Source organism: Acomys russatus, chromosome 20 (genome assembly GCF_903995435.1).
Source record: "Acomys russatus chromosome 20, mAcoRus1.1, whole genome shotgun sequence".
Lineage (NCBI taxonomy): Eukaryota > Metazoa > Chordata > Mammalia > Rodentia > Muridae > Acomys > Acomys russatus.
In genome coordinates, this window is record NC_067156.1 from 14,694,932 (window position 1) to 14,711,826 (window position 16,895).

General features: G+C 51.3%; 1 protein-coding gene across 32 annotated transcripts in view; it reads right to left on the reverse strand.

The window, feature by feature from the left end:
• Celf4 (CUGBP Elav-like family member 4) overlaps positions 1–16,895 on the reverse strand; it is a 278,755-nt gene that overhangs the window by 47,866 nt on the left and 213,994 nt on the right. For 17 of the 32 annotated variants that reach the window (XR_007832474.1, XM_051163620.1, XM_051163601.1 and 14 more), the window contains exon 3: positions 13,462–13,540. Coding sequence is in view for 31 of the 32 variants with exons in the window: in XM_051163620.1 (XP_051019577.1) it covers positions 13,462–13,540 (79 nt within the window). In the remaining variant the exon portion in view is untranslated. The remainder of the gene's footprint in view (positions 1–13,461; positions 13,541–16,895) is intronic. The other 15 variants (XM_051163624.1, XM_051163606.1, XM_051163603.1 and 12 more) reach the window with 1 other exon arrangement.

Below are 16,895 nucleotides of genomic sequence, written 5' to 3' on the forward strand. Positions count from 1 at the left end.
ACAGAGGCCTTTTCAGTCTTGGGCCATGTCCTGAAAGACAGAGCACAGGCAGTGGGGCATGGAGCACAGACTACACCTGTGACAGGACTCTTTGTACAATATCCCGCCCTACCACGCTACCCATCTCATTGCTTGGGCTTTCTTTGAGCAAGAGTGGAACCAGGCCACCCATGGATCTGCAAAGGAGACCCGCGCGGTACAGCGCGTGCATCACTTGAGAGAAGACTGGGAGCTGGTGGGGGCTCCTGGCACAGGGAAGCCAGCCTCTGGGTGCTGGGGTGGTGATGGGTGTGTAGGAATGCGGTCTGGGACTCAGCCTAGAGGGTGGCTGAGGGTGGCAGGGGACCAAAGCAGGGAGAGGAGCGAAATATAAAAATATCCAGGAGTGGCGCAGCGCCGGGCCACAGCGTTATTAAACTAAAGCATCTTATAAATCTCGAGCCATTAATAACAGGCTGCCTCCACGTCGGGATAATTTATTCAAATTGCGGGTCCCGGGATGGAGGAGCAGATGTTTCAGAGCTGTTGGTGTCACTGAAAGAGTTCCAGGGGAGGAGGGGCGGGCTGCGTGCTGGTGACAAGGGCTCAGCCCCACCCCCTCTGTCCCTCTAAAGAATATCTCCATCTTCCATGGCGCAGACTACCAACCCCTACTCTAGAGAAAGCAAGTCAAAATCCTTAAGGGACAGCCAACATGCTAAAGAACTGTTTGGAGAAATGAGCCTGTCTGGAGTCAAGTAGCCACATCTAGAATGCAATGCTGCTCCCATCTGGCCTATGGTCCCTGCTGTCTTGGATCATGGAAATAGCAGTTCACAAAGGGCTTGGCATTCTTTCCTGCATGATAAGACAATCCACGGATGACCCGGAAGTAAACCCTAGAGTCTCATTTGTCTCCTTTGTACAACTGAACAGCAAGACATGCATGGTTTGCTGGGAAAGACAGAGGGAAGCTAACCTCTGGGCTCAGGTAAGCCCACTAGGTCAAACCCGCTGCTGTGGGGTGGTGGTAGGTGTGTCAGGACCTCAGGCTCGGGGTCTGGTCAGAGTTCCTGGACAGACTTCCTGGAAACATGTCAGCCACTGAGAACCTCTCTAGACTCTAGAGAGGTTAACTTCCTCAGATAAAAGCTATGCTATTGGCATGGTGGCGCATGCCTTTAACCCTAGCACTCTAGAGGCAGAGGCAGGCAGATCTCTGTGAATTTAAGGCCAGCCTGGTCTACAGAGTGAGTCCGGGACAGCCAAGGCTACACAGAAACCCTGTCTCAAAAAAGAAAAAAAAAAAAAAAAAGCTATGCTGCTAAATGTCGCCTCTCCGGCAAGGCAGCTCTCACTCTATGATGTCATTTTTGTCCCTAACCCTTTCCTTTCAAAGTCCCTAATGTTGGGCTAGAGCGAGGAGAAGGGGACTCAGTCCTGCCCAAGTCTTTGTGTCTAGGAATCCCAATCTCCATTGAGTCCGTGTGAAAGACCTCACACGGGACATGCTAGTCTTTACTTCTTGCATGGTCCGCCATCAGGAAGGACCCAAGAAGCTCCCGATGCCCTGGATTGTGCCTTGCAGTAGGTGAAGAGACAGCCTTTGTCCTGCTTCTGTTCTGAGGCCCTGAAGGACTGCTTACTGAATGAATTTCAAGTGAGACCCTGCCCAATGTGGGAATGCCATACCACCCCCTTGAAAGACCAAGTCTTAAATACTTGGGTTCACACTCAGGAGGCTCCCTGCCTCCTCTGATGTCATGCCCTGGTGATGGTTGGAATAAAGGAAGTGTCATAGAGGGAGGGACACTTGTCCCTCAAGTCTACCCTGATCCCACACCACCATCACCTGATGAGAGGAAAAAGAAGAGTCCCTACTCTCTTGTACCTGGTCCTGACAAGTAATGACACTCCTTGGGTAGGGTTCAGATATGGAATATTGCTTAGGTAGGGTCCACCCTCAACAGGACAGTATCAGAAGCCAGGGTACAAGGAGAGGTCAGAAAGATGTCTTTTGCCACTTCTGGGATCCAGCTACCCTAGATATAGGGGCTACTGGGAGAATTTGCTGTCACTTGCCTAGGGTGAGGCTGAGGGAGCCACTGAGACTTCCAACAGGACAGGTGAAGAAGGTGGGAGGTTATCATGGCTGCCCCTGCCTCCTCTGTTTCCTGTCAGCATGTCTGGGAGGCTCAGTGGTCACTGTTAGCCCTATGCCTCTGCTCCTGGCACACTGAACCTCCTCCCCAGCTCAAGGTTCATTTCCAGTGAAGGAGAAACCGCAGCCCATACTTGCAGGGCAATCAGCACGCTCCGTGATGAATGGAGCCTGTGTCACTCAGCGAAAATGAATATTTCTTTGCGATAATGGCCAGATGGTAGCAACTCTCCGATCCAAATTAAAACATGCATGATAAATGCCAGGAAAACAGAGGAAGACAAAACCCCAACCTGGAGTGAATTCTCTCTATAAATCTTCTCCCCGGCGCCCCTCCCCCACCACAGTGGCCCTGCTAATAGCCATTAAATTATTAAGATGTGCTGCAAGGAGAATGCCAATGTCAGTGGCTCCAGCCCCCTGCCCAGCCTGCCTCAGCTTGTGGGTCCAGAGCCAGTAGGAAGTCCAAAGTGGAGGCTGCTGCTCCACCTGGCCTAACTAGGGAGGAGAGACCATTGTCAGCCACGGGCAGGAGACTGGCTTTGTGGAGCAGGCAAGAACTGACGCCCAGGCCCAGCCAAGCTCTGCGGAAGTCAGATATGTCTCTTCTTAAGCAGGGAACAGTCTCCATGGAGATGAGAAATTAACACCATGCCTGACTTTACAGTGCATGCAGAGGGCAGAAGAGGGTGTCTGAGCTAGAGATTCAGTGAGTGGAACAGCTAAAGAGCAGAGGCCAGCAGGTGGGCTGAGGAGGGCTTGGACTGGCGGCATGGAGCTGGAGAACTCGGGAGGGTCAAGAAGTGGGCTGCAAGGGTGTGTGCGTGCGCGGGGAGTTCTGAGGCAGCTGGCATGGCTTGGTACTGGGCTCATATTGTCTGGTGACAGAAGGCTCCTGAGTCTCTTCTTTTATTCACATAGTTCTTGCCTGTAATCATGGCTGGAGCCTGCATGGGCGGCCTGTTCTCCTAATATGCTGGCCAGACCTTCTTTTGTTTTTGCTTTTTTTTTTTTTTTTTGGTTTTTCAAGACAGGGTTTCTCTGTGTAGCCCTGGCCATCCTGGACTCACTTTGTAGACCAGGCTGGCCTCGAACTCACAGCGATCCGCCTGCCTCTGCCTCCCGAGTGCTGGGATTAAAGGCGTGCGCCACCACGCCCGGCTCAGATCTTCTTGTAGGAGGCCATCTTTCCATACCCAACCCCTGTGGATCCCAGACTTTACCAGAGCCCAAGTCTTTTCCTCTTCCTCCAGGAGCCAGACCCCAACATTTTTACTCTGGAGTCCCTGGGGCTCTTTTCCTGAACTACTTGGTTTCCTTATTTTCCCTTGGATATGCTCTGTGACATGGAGCTTGCATCTCTTAACCCAGTAGCATCTCAGTCTAGAATCCTCCCCAGCATGGAGAACCCTCCAGAAGGCCACTCAGACTGCCTCAGTTGGTGCAAGGCTCCCTTTCTGCTGTCCGGGGCACACAGTGTCTCCACAGCTCATGAATGTCAGCACATCTTACTCTTCTGGCCTGTGAGCTTCACCAGGCCCTAGAGCCTAGCAGAGGCTGGAAAATATCTCCCTAGAACCACACTTCTGCCTTATTAGTTCTTTGGCTCTGCCAAAGGATCCCCTTTGAGGTGGAAAGTCACTGCAACTGGCCATTTACACATATGCTTCAAGCATCCTGAGACACTAAGGCCAGTTATTCCAGGATGTGTAGTGTTAGGCTCTTGTGATCTTAGGCTATCCTTGGCATGGATCTTTGTTGATGTCTGTAAAACCTTTATTCCAGATGGACAGGCCCTTTGGTGATTCAGGCTGCTTTTCCTCAATGGAGCTTCCATTGGCTATTACTGCCTGCTCCTCCCTGCTCATCTCCGCACTTATATGGCCACAGACGGGCTCTTCCTGTCATCAGCTGGGTGGCACCTGAGCAGGTGCAGCCTTAGACACTCTCTAAAGTCCTCTGTACCGTTGTTCCCCCAAAAGCATGGGTAAGGAGTAAGAAAAGCCATTCTAGATTGTGGTTCAGCCTCATCTCTGTGGATAAGGTGGTGGGGCATGGATGCTAGAAGGCCATGTTTTTTGAATAAGCAGTTGTAAGAAGTCCCAATGCCCCACAAGAAGTCAGCAAGATCTAGAGGTGACCGGAAGGATTGAGACAAGAAGGTTAGTTACTGGCTGTGTCTCAAGGAGGTCAACTCTCCTCTTGCTGGTCCTGTTTCTCACTCCATAAATGGAGATGCTTCTCAGCCAAGCACAGAGGGCGGCTACCAGCTCTAGATGACTTGGTCGGTGCAGTGTCTCTTTCCATCTTCTAGAGTCCCAGCAGCATGTACTGACAAAGCCCTGTCATCTCCGACATTAGGTCAGTAGGTGCAGACTTTAAAATAAAATGACAATAGCCAAGGCCTTTTGGATCCAAATGAATGGGCACGCACACCTACCCTTGTATACGTAAGGGCTCACTTGGGGGCCTCACATCTCTTCATATCCTCTGGCCCATGCGTACGGTTGTATGTTAGTGTCACATTTCCCTGCTCTGTGCTCTTACCCAGTCTTCTGGATCCAGGCCTGTGAGAGACCCTGTCTCAAAAAACAAGGTAGGGTTGGCAAGATGGCTCACTGGGTAAAGGTACCTGATGACCTGAGTTCAATTCCCAGGATCCACAGCATGGAAAGAGAGAACCAATTCCTACTAGTTTGCCTCTGAGTTCCACACATGCACATATGAATGCTCCAACCCACACATACACATAAACAGCAAGTCCAGGGCCCTCTATCCCACTAAGGAGATGCGCCTTTCCAATCAAACCCATTCTTCTACAGATTTAAAAATACCTGGGATGACACCTACATACCTGCCACCCTTGTCTCCAATTTGATGCGTCTGTGGTGACAGCCCATGGGCTTCCTGTTTCCTCACCACCGCCTCTTTGGAGCCTCCCCTGTCCTGCTCCTTTCTGTTGATTCACACACCTAACCCATTGGAAGTTCTGGAGCTGAGGGGTATAGTTCCCATTTGCTCCCGGTTCATCACACCTCACCAGAGGTCCTCACCCTGCCACCACGCCTCTTTTCCCATATACCAGACTCTAAAAATAAAAGGACAACAACTATAGCTACCATGAGGGGTCACCCCACAGTTTCCTACTAGGCTCCATTTGCAAAGAGAAGTTCAGGGGACTGTTACCATCCTCTTGGCAATAAGAGGATGTAGCCCGTACAGAGAATAGCTTTGTGGGAAAGGCAGGGACTCTAAAAGTCAGAACACGGTGGGAACCTGGCCCTTTCTCTGTCTAACTCTTTACTTGGGCTTCCAGCCCCACGTGGATGAGCATCCCAAGAACACCACTGGTACCACGGTACCACCTAACCCACAGCCCTGAGTGTGGGCCCCCTTACCTAAACACCTTTGTTCAAACCCCCTGTGAAAAGCAAGGTTCCTACGCCTTACCTAAACCCTCAGAGCCCAGATGGTCTCCATCCTAGCTCACAGGATGCCCCTCACACGCTTGGGGTCCGGCTCATTTTCTCACGGGAGCAAGCTCAGCTTTATGCTCCCATCTCTGATTCACACAGTCTATTTCGTCTTCCTGTTCCGCCTGCATAACCTCCTAACCATACCCGTGTTCTTAGCAGACTGTCTTGGAAAGTTGTGCCAGGAGACTGAGAACACTGGGTCTTTAACTCCTACACTGGGTACTGCCCAGCCTAGGAAGCACTTCCTCTCTCTCATTGTCCCCATCTTCCCTAGAAGTGGGAGAACCCTCCTGTCTGATCACACAGTGCAGGGGACAGGATACTCTGGGGAGAGCCACAATGGGATGGTTCACCAGAGGGGGCCTAATCCCCTCTCTGTGTCATTCCTATTCTCGGGTGCACACAGGCAGGAGGCACTTTTAAATATCACGCAGAAGGCCATTTGCTATGATTAATACCCCATTTCCCCTGAAACTGTTGTTTGCTAAATTAGCTGGGGCCAGAGGGAATTTGCTGAGGAGCTTTAGTCTCAACTTAACTTTCTTAACGATTAAAACCAAACAAAACAAAAGAAAAAAAAAAAAAAAAACCAGAAAAAGCCACTTTAAAACCAAAACGCAGATCAGGCTGCAGAGCCTCGGTCCTGATGAACCCCTACAATGCATTTACATCCAGCAGGTTTGCAGTTAATTGTATTTTCACACTTGTGGCAGGAGTTACAGGAGTATTTATAACGTGTGTCTGCCCCACTGCAGAGCCTTGGGGCCTTCCCTAGGGACCTTTCCCCAGAAGTCACCTCCCCAGCCACAAAGATCCGCCTTCCAGCTCTGTCTGGTGGGGCTGTAGAAAGTAGAGGAGGCTTTAAAAATTCCCTTTGCAGAGCAGAAAGGAGACAAAGATCCGTTACATCAGAAAAAAAAAGGGGCATTTTTGAGAATAAAAGCCTCAAGGTAGAATGGGCCTTGTTCCATGGTCTGGGGAAACTAAGAGCTGGAAATGCTTAAGCAGACGTGAGAGACCTGTTCACAGATATGCCAGTGACCTTGGTCGGTGGTCGGGAAGCCATCCCTTGGTTGGACAGCCTGGCTTAGTCATAAATTTGGCATCTCCCAGTCCTCTCAAAGTCTTTCAGATTGCCCGCATAAAGATATGGTGGGGCTGGGCCTGGGCCTCTTATCCTACATTTGAGATGAACACTGCTGTTCTCTCTTCAGCATTTAGTCCAAAATGAACCTAAGACGTCTTTGAGGTTGGCTCAAGGGAAAACATAATACAGACTGAGACATTCCAGTGGTAACAGGGGGTCAAAACAGGCCTGAGGTAGGAGACTAGGGGCCTGTGGAGTTCTGCTGTGTGTGTGTGTACGTGTGTGTGTGTGTGTGTGTGTGTGTGTGTGTACTGGTGTGTGTGTGTGTGTGTGTACTGGTGTGTGTGTGTATGTAGTGGTGTGTGTGTGTGTGTATGTGTGTGTGTAGTGGTGTGTATCTGTGTAGGGTGTATGTATGTGTGTGCGCACGCGCGTGTGTGTGTGTGTGTGTGTGTGTGTGTGTGTACTGGTGTGTGTGTGTGTGTGTGTACTGGTGTGTGTGTGTATGTAGTGGTGTGTGTATGTGTGTGTATGTGTGTGTGTAGTGGTGTGTATCTGTGTAGGGTGTATGTATGTGTGTGCGCACGCGTGTGTGTGTGTGTGTGTGTGTGTGTGTGTGTGTGTCTGTGCATGCGTCTGTGTATAGTGGTATATATGTGTATGTACATGTGGAGGCCCAGGTCAACGTAGGGTTTTCTTCCGTAGATGCCATCTGCCTTTTCATTTTGTTTTAAACAATTCAGTTTTAGTTTAATCTAAATTGGCCTACTTTTAACTCTTTTCATTTTATTTGCTTTGTGTGCTTGACTAGGGAAAGGGCAGAGTGCGCATGTGTGGAGATCAGGGACCTACTAGAAGGAGTCTGTTCTCGCTTGCTGCCATGTGGGTCATAGGGACTGAATTAAGGCAGCCAGCTGGGAAGCAGGTACCTTTTTTCACTGAGCCATCTTGCCAATCACACCCTGTTTTTGTTTGTTTGTTTGGTTGGTTGGTTGGTTTTGTTTTAAGACAGGCTCTCATTGACCTGAAGCTCACTGAAGCCAGTGAGCCTTATGGGAATCAGTCTGTCTCTGCCTGGCTATCACTGGCACCGGATGTGTGTGTGCCACCTTGCTCAGCTTTTTCACATTGGTTCTGCAGATTAAATTTAGGCTGTCATGCTGGTGTGGCAAGCACTTTACTGACTGAGCTATTACCCCATTCCATCTACTTCTGTCGGGAGGGCTAGGTAGGGGCCAGACTCAGAGGTGAGGGTAAAGTGGTTCATGGACCTCTCTGGGCCTACATGATCACGTGTCCTGGCAAAAAAAAAAAAAGAAAGAAAGAAAGAAAAGAAATGAAAAGAAAATGAACTGCCCTTTTTTTTGTCATGGTATCTCCTTCAAGGGGTGCTGTTAGAGAAGAGATGGTGTTGTCACAGTCCACATGAGCCAGGGGTGGGGCCAGTTCTGAAACAAGTTCTGGTGGAGGGGCAAAGCACATGTGCGTGCACACACACACACTCATACATGTACATGGGCAGTGTGCCATCCAGTACAGCACCTGAGACCTGCTGTGGGGACTCAGAAGGTGCAGCAGATGCTGAAGGGTAGATATTTTGTGTCCCAGAGTGTTGACAGACAGACAGACATCTCCCTTTTGTGGCTGCTGTGGGACCTCAGTGACATCCGGCTGGCTCTGGTCAGCTCTGCTCATTCCCAAACTAGAGGTCAGTACATGTGGGACCAGGACAAAGCCCTGTGAGCTGCACGCTCAGGCTGGCTTCAGGCTGGTAGCACTGCCCATCCAGCTCTGCAACCCCTCCCACCTGCCAGGCCTGAGGGCTTCCTAGGCAGGACCCGGAGGGGGTACTGTTCTGCCAGAAGCTTTTGTCCAGTGAGTCATTCACTGCTTCCGAAGATGGAAAAATGGACACTTTTGTATGGTGCATTTCCACAAAGCAGGGTCAGCCTGCAGGTCCATTTCATCAGAACACACTGTAAATGGCCTTTGGAGTGTAAGAGGATTGTATTGTCGGAAGAGCCCAGAAGTGATAAATGCAGCATCTGGAGGTCAATAGTTATGGCCACGGGTCTCCCCAAGCCATGTGCCCGGGCCAGAACCAGTGCAGGAGGAGACAGCTGCCCAGCTTGGACTCATACCCCTCAGCTGGTCCCCCAAAGCCCCCTGGGAACCCTTACAGACCGCACGTGGTCTGTCTGTTTAGAAATAGAATAATGCTTGGAGGAGAAATGAGGAACGTAATAGGATTTCAAAAGCCACAGGACCCGATGGGGCTACAGATGGCAGAGGGGCTGGGAGGAGGGAATGGGGCCTGGGTTTATGGTGGGGAACGTGGCCTCAGGGAGGGCCTGGGATCTGCATCACAGGCATCGTGTCCAACCTCATTAGCTGGCCCAGCGGGACTCCACTGCCACACTAGTGTGTCTGCCATGAGAAGAATGGCGCTCTGAAGAAGCCGTTGTGGACTGGGGGGGGGGGGGCAGCGAAAGGCTACAGAAAGGCTACAGGAACACCACTGACTCCGCCAGCACCTGCCTAGGGTGGGTGGGGACAAGGGCAAACCTAGTGACTAATGAGGGTGGGGCTCACACCTGTCACAATTCCCCCTCTTTTCCAGAGAGAGAAGGGCAGGGGGATGGAGTCTCTTAATGAAGAGCCAGGGAGCAGATCAAACTGGGATGTTTGGCTCCAGGCACTTTTGCAAGACTTGGGGAGGGAGGTGGGATATAAAAAGAGGTTTCTTCATTTTCTAGAAGCTTCCTTGGGGGGGGTGTCCGCCAATAGCAGCGTACAGAGCTACCTCCCCATGTTCCTTTCCAGACAGTGCTCAGGGCTCTATTCCTCCTTAGCTGTCTGCTGCAGGTCCGGCAGCAGGGGTAGGGTGGTCAGAAAGCTCCCTTCTGCCTCTAATGACCCCCTTCCCCTAACTCACTGGGTGTCCCTCTGGGTTCCCTTAGGTTGTTGTATCAACCTCCCCTCACAGGCCTGGGGAAAACACAACCTGCCTAATCAGGAGAGGCTTGGCCTGCCCTTTTAATATGAGCTTTACTTGCTCCAGCCAAAGGCCAGGTGACTGTTGGCTTAATCTGGTCATGTCTTTAAGCAATTGGATGTGATTCTACCCTAGCAGGGGCCACGCTTTTGTGTGTCTATTTGCCTGTGAGTTTTCTCCAGAGGCAAGCATGGAGGACAGTGAGGTACACCCTGGAAGATTGTAACCTTACTCATGTTCCAGCTGGAGGCGTTCCAAAGGCCATACCTGCCAGCTTTTGCCCAGGCCTCTGGAAACAGACCCAGCCTTCACTTTGGTTCTCAAGTGGCTGGAACTAACCTCCCCCCAGAGAAGAGGAGAAGAGCTCTGTTCCTGTCAGCCCAAACTAAACAATATATCCTTAGTAGAGACCAGAGCTCTATGGGTAAAAAGGCCACCTTTACACCCACAGTTCTACCAACACCTGTCCATGCCCATTCCCAGAACCCTATGTGACCATGGGATGCTTCTAGAAATGCAAGGGGGAAGTGAGTGTGGGCAGGGTCAGGGGAGAGGCCTTCCTCCTGCCAAAGTCCCCTTACTGACTTGAAAGGCAGTTGGGTGGAGACCCCAGGGGCATGTGTACCTCCCAAGTTCCAGGTCCTGGGGATGCCGAGTGGCCTGGCAGTAGAGGTGCTAGGGCTAGCACAAAGATGCAGCCTGGATACTGGGGCTCACCATCACTTTCTGATTCTGGGCTACGTCCCTCCTGCTCCTCCTCACTCCAACACACATACTCAGTGGCCCCTTTCCCTCTTCCTATTTTCTTATCTCACATTTTTTTTCTTAAAAATATTGTGGTGTGTGTGTGTACGTGTCTATGTGTGTGTGTATAGAGGTTCATGTTGGATACCTTCCACAAACACTCTCTACCTTATGCTTTTAAGACAGGGTCTCTCACCTGAACCTGGAGTCCCCTGATTGGCTGGACTGGCTGGCCAGGAAGCCTAGGACCCTCCTATCTTTGTATACCTTGCCTTTATCACTCAGCGACAGGATCACAGGCCCATAACACATGCTCAGCTGTCTACCTAGGTGCTGGAGGATCCAAACTCAGGTGCTCCTGACTCAAGCACTTTACCCCCTGAGCTGTCTCCTCTCCACACCCATCTTTTCTCACTTCTTCCTTCTCACCAAGCCAACTTCATTTCTCCTCCACCACCTCACCCCGTCCCTTCCCTCCACACCTCTCTCTTCTTTATTCCTTTAATAATTTTCACCTTTCCTTACTTCTTTTCTCCCTTCCCCCAGAAGAGATATTTAATGGATATTAAATTATTTTAAACCAACTTTCTTTTAAAAAAAGATAGCTCAGTGATAATGCTGACTCAGGACCATCTCCCTGTTTAATATTGAATATGCAATTAATAGATAGATGTTTAGGTTTGGCGCTTCTCTTCCCTCCCTTTCCACCACAGCAAGAATAAAAGAGCTGATTAATCTGGCTTGGGGCAAGTGTCAGAGCAGGAGATATATGGGAGAAAGGCGATGAGGTTAGCAGCTCGGAGCTGGAGAGCAATTGCCTCCCAGGCAAGGGATGGTGACGAGTATTAGAGGAGGCATTCAGCTGAGCTGGGGCTGAGGGGATGCCCCACACCCACTTCGGTTCTGGAAAACCTGCTGGGGCCAGCTCCCGCCTGATCCTTCTGAGATTCTCCAGGTGAGGCCTGGTTCAAGCCACCCTGGTTTCTTCTCCATCAGGGGATGCCTTTCTCTCAAGTCCGGAAGTACCGTTTCCTCCTGTGTGGCCTCCTCCAAGTTATCCGGCTGTCCCTCTCTGGGATATCTGGTGACACCGAGAGTTCAAGCAGCCTGCACAACCCTGAGAGCCACCCTCTGTCATGTGGCTCCCTGAGTACAAGACAGTGAGGCACTGAACGCCTGGGTGACTTGTACCCGGCTCTCACTGGGCCTGTCTTCTAGAGACCATTTCTAGGAGAGACCCTGATCCCTGCCACAGGCCTCTTAAGCCTGAGGGAGGCTGATCTTCATCAAGAAGGAAGCCAGAGTGGGAAGAGGTGGGCCGGTGGGTTTGCTCACTTAGGCTCTTTACACCTGAGTATATTATAATCTCAACATCGGGGTCCTGAGCTCTGGGTAAGATGGGCCCATGCCAGAAGGCAGGAGGTGACTTTTGGAAGCACCAGGTATCCACTTGAGCCCTATTGGGTTGGACCTGAAGCTCAGGCCACAAAGGCCTTGTGCCAGATAAGCAGCTGAGACAGAGATGTCAAGGAGTGGTTTGGGAGGAACCTCGGATCACTTAGACCAGTGCCACTTTTCCTTACACTAGAGTTGCCTTCAGGCAACTCATGCTGAGTTGTAAGTATCTTAGGGTCTGACCAGGGGCTGAGTGTGTCCACAGCCCAGAGGAAGTAGCTAAGGGTATTTCTCAGTGCTGAGGCCAGGCAGGACACAGTACATGTGAAGCTAAAAGTAGACTCAGTGAGAGGCAGAATGGGCAGCATCTCCTTTCCAAGGTTGTCAGTCTGGATCCTAGCAGGGACCTGCAGCCTCCCCCCCTCCTGCCCACCCCCCCCCTGCCCCATGGGCTGAGCTGAGTGCTAGTGTTCTTTTCTCTCTCTCTCTCTCTCTCTCTCTCTCTCTCTCTCTCTCTCTCTCTCTCCTCTCTCTCTCTCTCTCTCTCTCTCTCTCCTCTCTCTCTCTCTCTCTCTCTCTCTCTCTCTCCCCACCCCCACCCTCCATCTCTCTCCCATGGAAAAGGCTGTTTTGCTGTGGGCGGAGTCTGAGCCTAGGTGCCAGAATCCTGACCTTTGATGTTGGAGGTATTTCCTTATCATTTTCTTTTTACATTTTTAGCATAGTTGAATCCTATCTAGGGGGCACTTAGAAATAAGGCTGTGGCCAGTGTGGGCACAGATCACCCTGGAGCTGAGATGAGGAAACAGTGTAGCTACAAAGGCAGTGTATTTCCAAGAGAATTGTTGCCTGGTAACAGAGAAGTCCTTGGCTGGCCACATGTCTTATCTTCCCAGGGATGAGCTTCAAGGGTCTGTCTGTCTGTCTGTCTGTCTGTCTGTCTGTCTGTCTGTCTGTCTATCTATCTATCTACCTACCTACCTACCTATCTCTCATCTCTTTCATGTGTGTGCATGAGTTTGTGTGTGTGCATGCATGTGGGAGCCTGTTAGGGTGTGCAGCCTTGTGCCAGTCTCTGGAGAGCTCATCTGTCTGCCTGCTTGCATCCTGGTCTCCAATCTTTATCTCCGTGCCTTGGGTGGCCTGCCCCACCCCCACCCCCGACCACAGCCCTTCCTTCTCAGGTGTGTTTCTTCATAGTCTTGACTCCTCTTAGAACAAGGTTGCAATCCTTGGCTCTCTCATAGCTGGGGCAGTGTTCTCAATTCAAATCCCATCACAGCGAGGGGCAGGAGGGTGGAGGAGTGGGAGTGGGGGGTGTTGTTGAAAGTCCTCAGGCAGATACACGTTTTTTTTCCCCTAAGAGAATGCAAAGGGATAACCCCTACGAGGTCCCTTGTTTCTTTAGACAAGTATTAAACCCTTCCCTCAGTCCTGTAGGCCCCTGTCTGTCTCCTCTTTTCACATCAGTCACTCGAGCGACAAAGCCCCGCCCCTAGCCTTCCGTTCTAACCGGGAGCAGCAGGAACAGGAAGAGGCAGGGAGGTTGTTGCAGCAGCCTGACAAGAGGGGAAGAAAGGAGGAGGAGGAGGAGGGGAGGGGTCAGAGACAAGTGGGCCCTCACGTGAAGGGGGCTGGCGCAGGCAGCTACTACCTCCTCGGCTCTCGCTGTCCGCAGGTTTCACCTGGATCGGCCGGTTCATCTGCAACAGAACAGAGGGAACAGCATTACGAGAGGCCAGGCCAAAGTTCACATGAGCTCAAGTGCCACGCCCACATTAGGAACCCACACATCTACTGTCTTCCTCCACTACCTCGTTCCAATAGCCTGATAGCAGAATCTGAGGTTGTTAGCATGCCCATTGCTTCTCTCTTCACCCAGAAAGCCCTCCTGTACCCGAGGCACAGCTGTGCTCCAGCCCTGGCTGGGTCCCTCAGTACAACTGGTTTTGCCGAACTGGCTTTGACTTCAGGCCTGGATATCCCTAAGACTGGTCTGTAAGACAGTGGTAACGGAGGACTGGGTTCTCAAATCTATGTCTAGAGTGAGCTCTAGTAAGTTCCACCAAGGGTGGAGCAGACACCACCAGTTTTCTTGTGCTTGTGGGAAGCGCTGGAGGACTGGAATGCCTGCGCGCGCCTCTCCGTGGGCCTGGTGTAATACTGCATTTGGCCACTAGAGGTCTCTGAACTCCAAGCATCGTGGCTCAAGTCACGCAGGTTAAAGCCCAGCTCTGAGGCACAAGGGTGGTCTCTCCAGCCTTGAGTTCCTAGTCGTATTTCAGACAATAAAAATTTAGAATCCACACAATGCGGTGTTCATTATGTCTTCATCATGTTTTTCCTGTATGTCCTTCCCCGTTCCCTTTTCGCAGCTTCATTTCCCACACAAGATGCAAGGAGAGTGGTAAAAGCACCCCCATTTTAAAGGCAGAGAAGCCGAGGCCAACGACAGTCAGGTGCTTTTCCAGGGTCTGCAAAGGCTATTTCTGCACTTGGCTTCCACTGCATCTTAAGACCTTGTTGCCAATTCTCCTCCTTTTCGGGGCTTGGACTAGCAGTCACAAGCTGCTTCCTGCCTTCCGGTCTAGGGTTTGAAGTGAGTTTTGGCTGCGTTAAGACAACTGGGTGTTGGTGGGGGCGGCGGGGAGTTGGGGGGGGGGGAGGATGGTTGTGACTCAGCAAGGTGAAGCTGAGGCCAGGAGAAGGGCAGAGCCACGCAAGGAAGGACAGAGACCGCACGAAAGATTCAGAGTGAGGGCAGACAAGGAAAGAGATGCAGGAGCCAAGGCCAGTTAGACTGGTCTCTGGGGGCCAGGCTGTCCTGCTTCGCCATCAGGTCGTGACTGACAGCCCTGGGAGGGGGTGAAAGAAAGGTGCTTTGTATGAAAGCTCCAGGCCCTCCAGGCCCTCCAGGCCCTCCAGCCCCTCCGGCCACAGGAGGACTGTCATATGACAGCAAACTCCCAACATGTGGTGCTTTTGGACCCCCCAACAAAGCAGTCCTTTTCAAACTCAGAAGGAAAGGAAGTGTCTTAGAAGGACAGCCAGAAATCTTACTATGGGAGAGGGGCTCTAGGGGGGAGTTTTGTCACTCCTGGTTTGCAGTTTGGAGCTCAGCATCTTACTGGAGAATGAATCTCAAGGCTGCGTGCATGCTAGCCAGTGCTCTAACACTGGGCTATAGCCCCAGCTGTTGCTACCCACCCACTGGCTTTTTATATTCCCCCTCCCAATCTGAGGACTTAACAGATTTGGGAGTAGGCACCCAGTTAGGCCACTGTTTTCTTTCACACCTCTCTCTCTCTCCAGCCTCGTGCTTTCAGAGTAGACAGCTCTCTGCCTTTAGGATTATTAGTTACGTCTCTCTGGGAAGAACGTGACTAGGGTGCTACCAAGAGAGGAAGGAGCAGCACTAACATGGACATAGTGACTTGCCTTCATGGATTTTTCTATTAGGGACCCCAGCTACTTGGGGAGGACAGTCCAAACAGTAAGTAAAGAAGACAAAATGACTACGTAGTGAGGACTGTTTGGGACAGATTCTTTGGGGCCACTAAATTGTATATAATCTTGTGGGTGTAGAAGCTGCCTCCAACTGCCCTTTATCTCACCCCACATTTCCACATCCTCCTCTCTCACGTTCATTCCTCAGGCCTGCACTGCCCTGCCCCCACAGTCTGCTGTACCTTGAGGCTAACAGGGTCCTTGGGGTGGACTGAATTTTGCGGCCCTCACTCCTATAGTAAAGCCTAAGCCCTCAATGTGACTGTATTTGGGAAAACGGCGACCATCAAGGAGATAACTACAACCATTCAGCAGTAACGGCAGGCCCCACAGGGCTGCTATCCTTATAAAACAAAGAGGAAACTCAGGGACATGGGAACACAGACAGAGGCCATGTGAGGACAGCAAGGTGACCCTCTTCAATGAAGAAACGCTTCACTCAAAACCAACCCTGCCCACACCTTGGTCTAGAACTTCCAGTTTCTAGGGCAGTAAGAAGCATATTTTGGTAGTTTATAAACCACACACGTATCTGGATCCAGCAGCCTCAGGAAATGAGCACACGTGGTCCATGAAGCCACCGTTGAGAGAAGGATCTTATAAGGTGTCCACCCTTTTCCATATAAAAGGCACCCTTGAGGTTGGAATCCATTTGCAAGGGGCGGGAGACTTAGGCTCCACAGGATGCCACAACTGCCATATGCATTATATCGCTAGATTATGATGGCTTGTCAAATGTGAGCCTGAGGTGTGGAGCTTTCCCAGCTACAGCAGGCTCGGTGTGGAAGGCTGAGTCTGGAAGAGAAACTGTCCTCCTTTGTTCGTCATCTTATAATTCTGCCTTAAGGAAGAAAGTGTGGACAGAGCAAGTTGGCCTGGGCAGAGGATACCAATTCAAGCTGCCGAGATGGCAAGAGATGACAAGGCCAAATGTAGCTGAGGGAGAGAAGCCAGGAGGACACCCAAAAGAGAGTGAGAGTGAGAAGAGGGAATGGTCACCTGGCACCCTCCCTGTAGCAAACATTATTTCTCAGGCCCAAGGGTCTCAGGACACCTTGCTCCTTACCTTTCTTTTGTCTCACAGTCCCCTGTCATCCATCCACTCCTCCCAACAGTGTGGCATCCCTGAGAAAGCCACCGCATGGCATTTTCCTGAGGTGTGTTTTTCATTCAGGATTCTGCCTCCAGGCTGGGGTTGGGTATCAGCCCAGCCAGGGGTGGCCCTCTCTGTATCAGGAACAGCTCCTCAGGGAGCTGGAGGCTCTCGTGCCTGTTCTCTGGGGAGAGTACTTGGACCTGTGGTCTCTTTCCAGGTAGAACTTTCTCAGAAGGCCACACTGATCTAGCCTGGGTAGTTTCCTGAGCTTTGCACAGGTGGCTAGGGTCAGAAGGGGGCTGGCCCTTTCCTGCCCCTTGTCACACCCAGGTCCAACTTTGTCAAGTCCTGGTTCTGCTTAGGGGAAAAAGATGTGTACGGATCGAGCTGGTCTCAGCAGATCAAAATTTAGGGCCAGCTTTGCTCCTTCAGTATCAGAGGGTGGGCAGACAGGT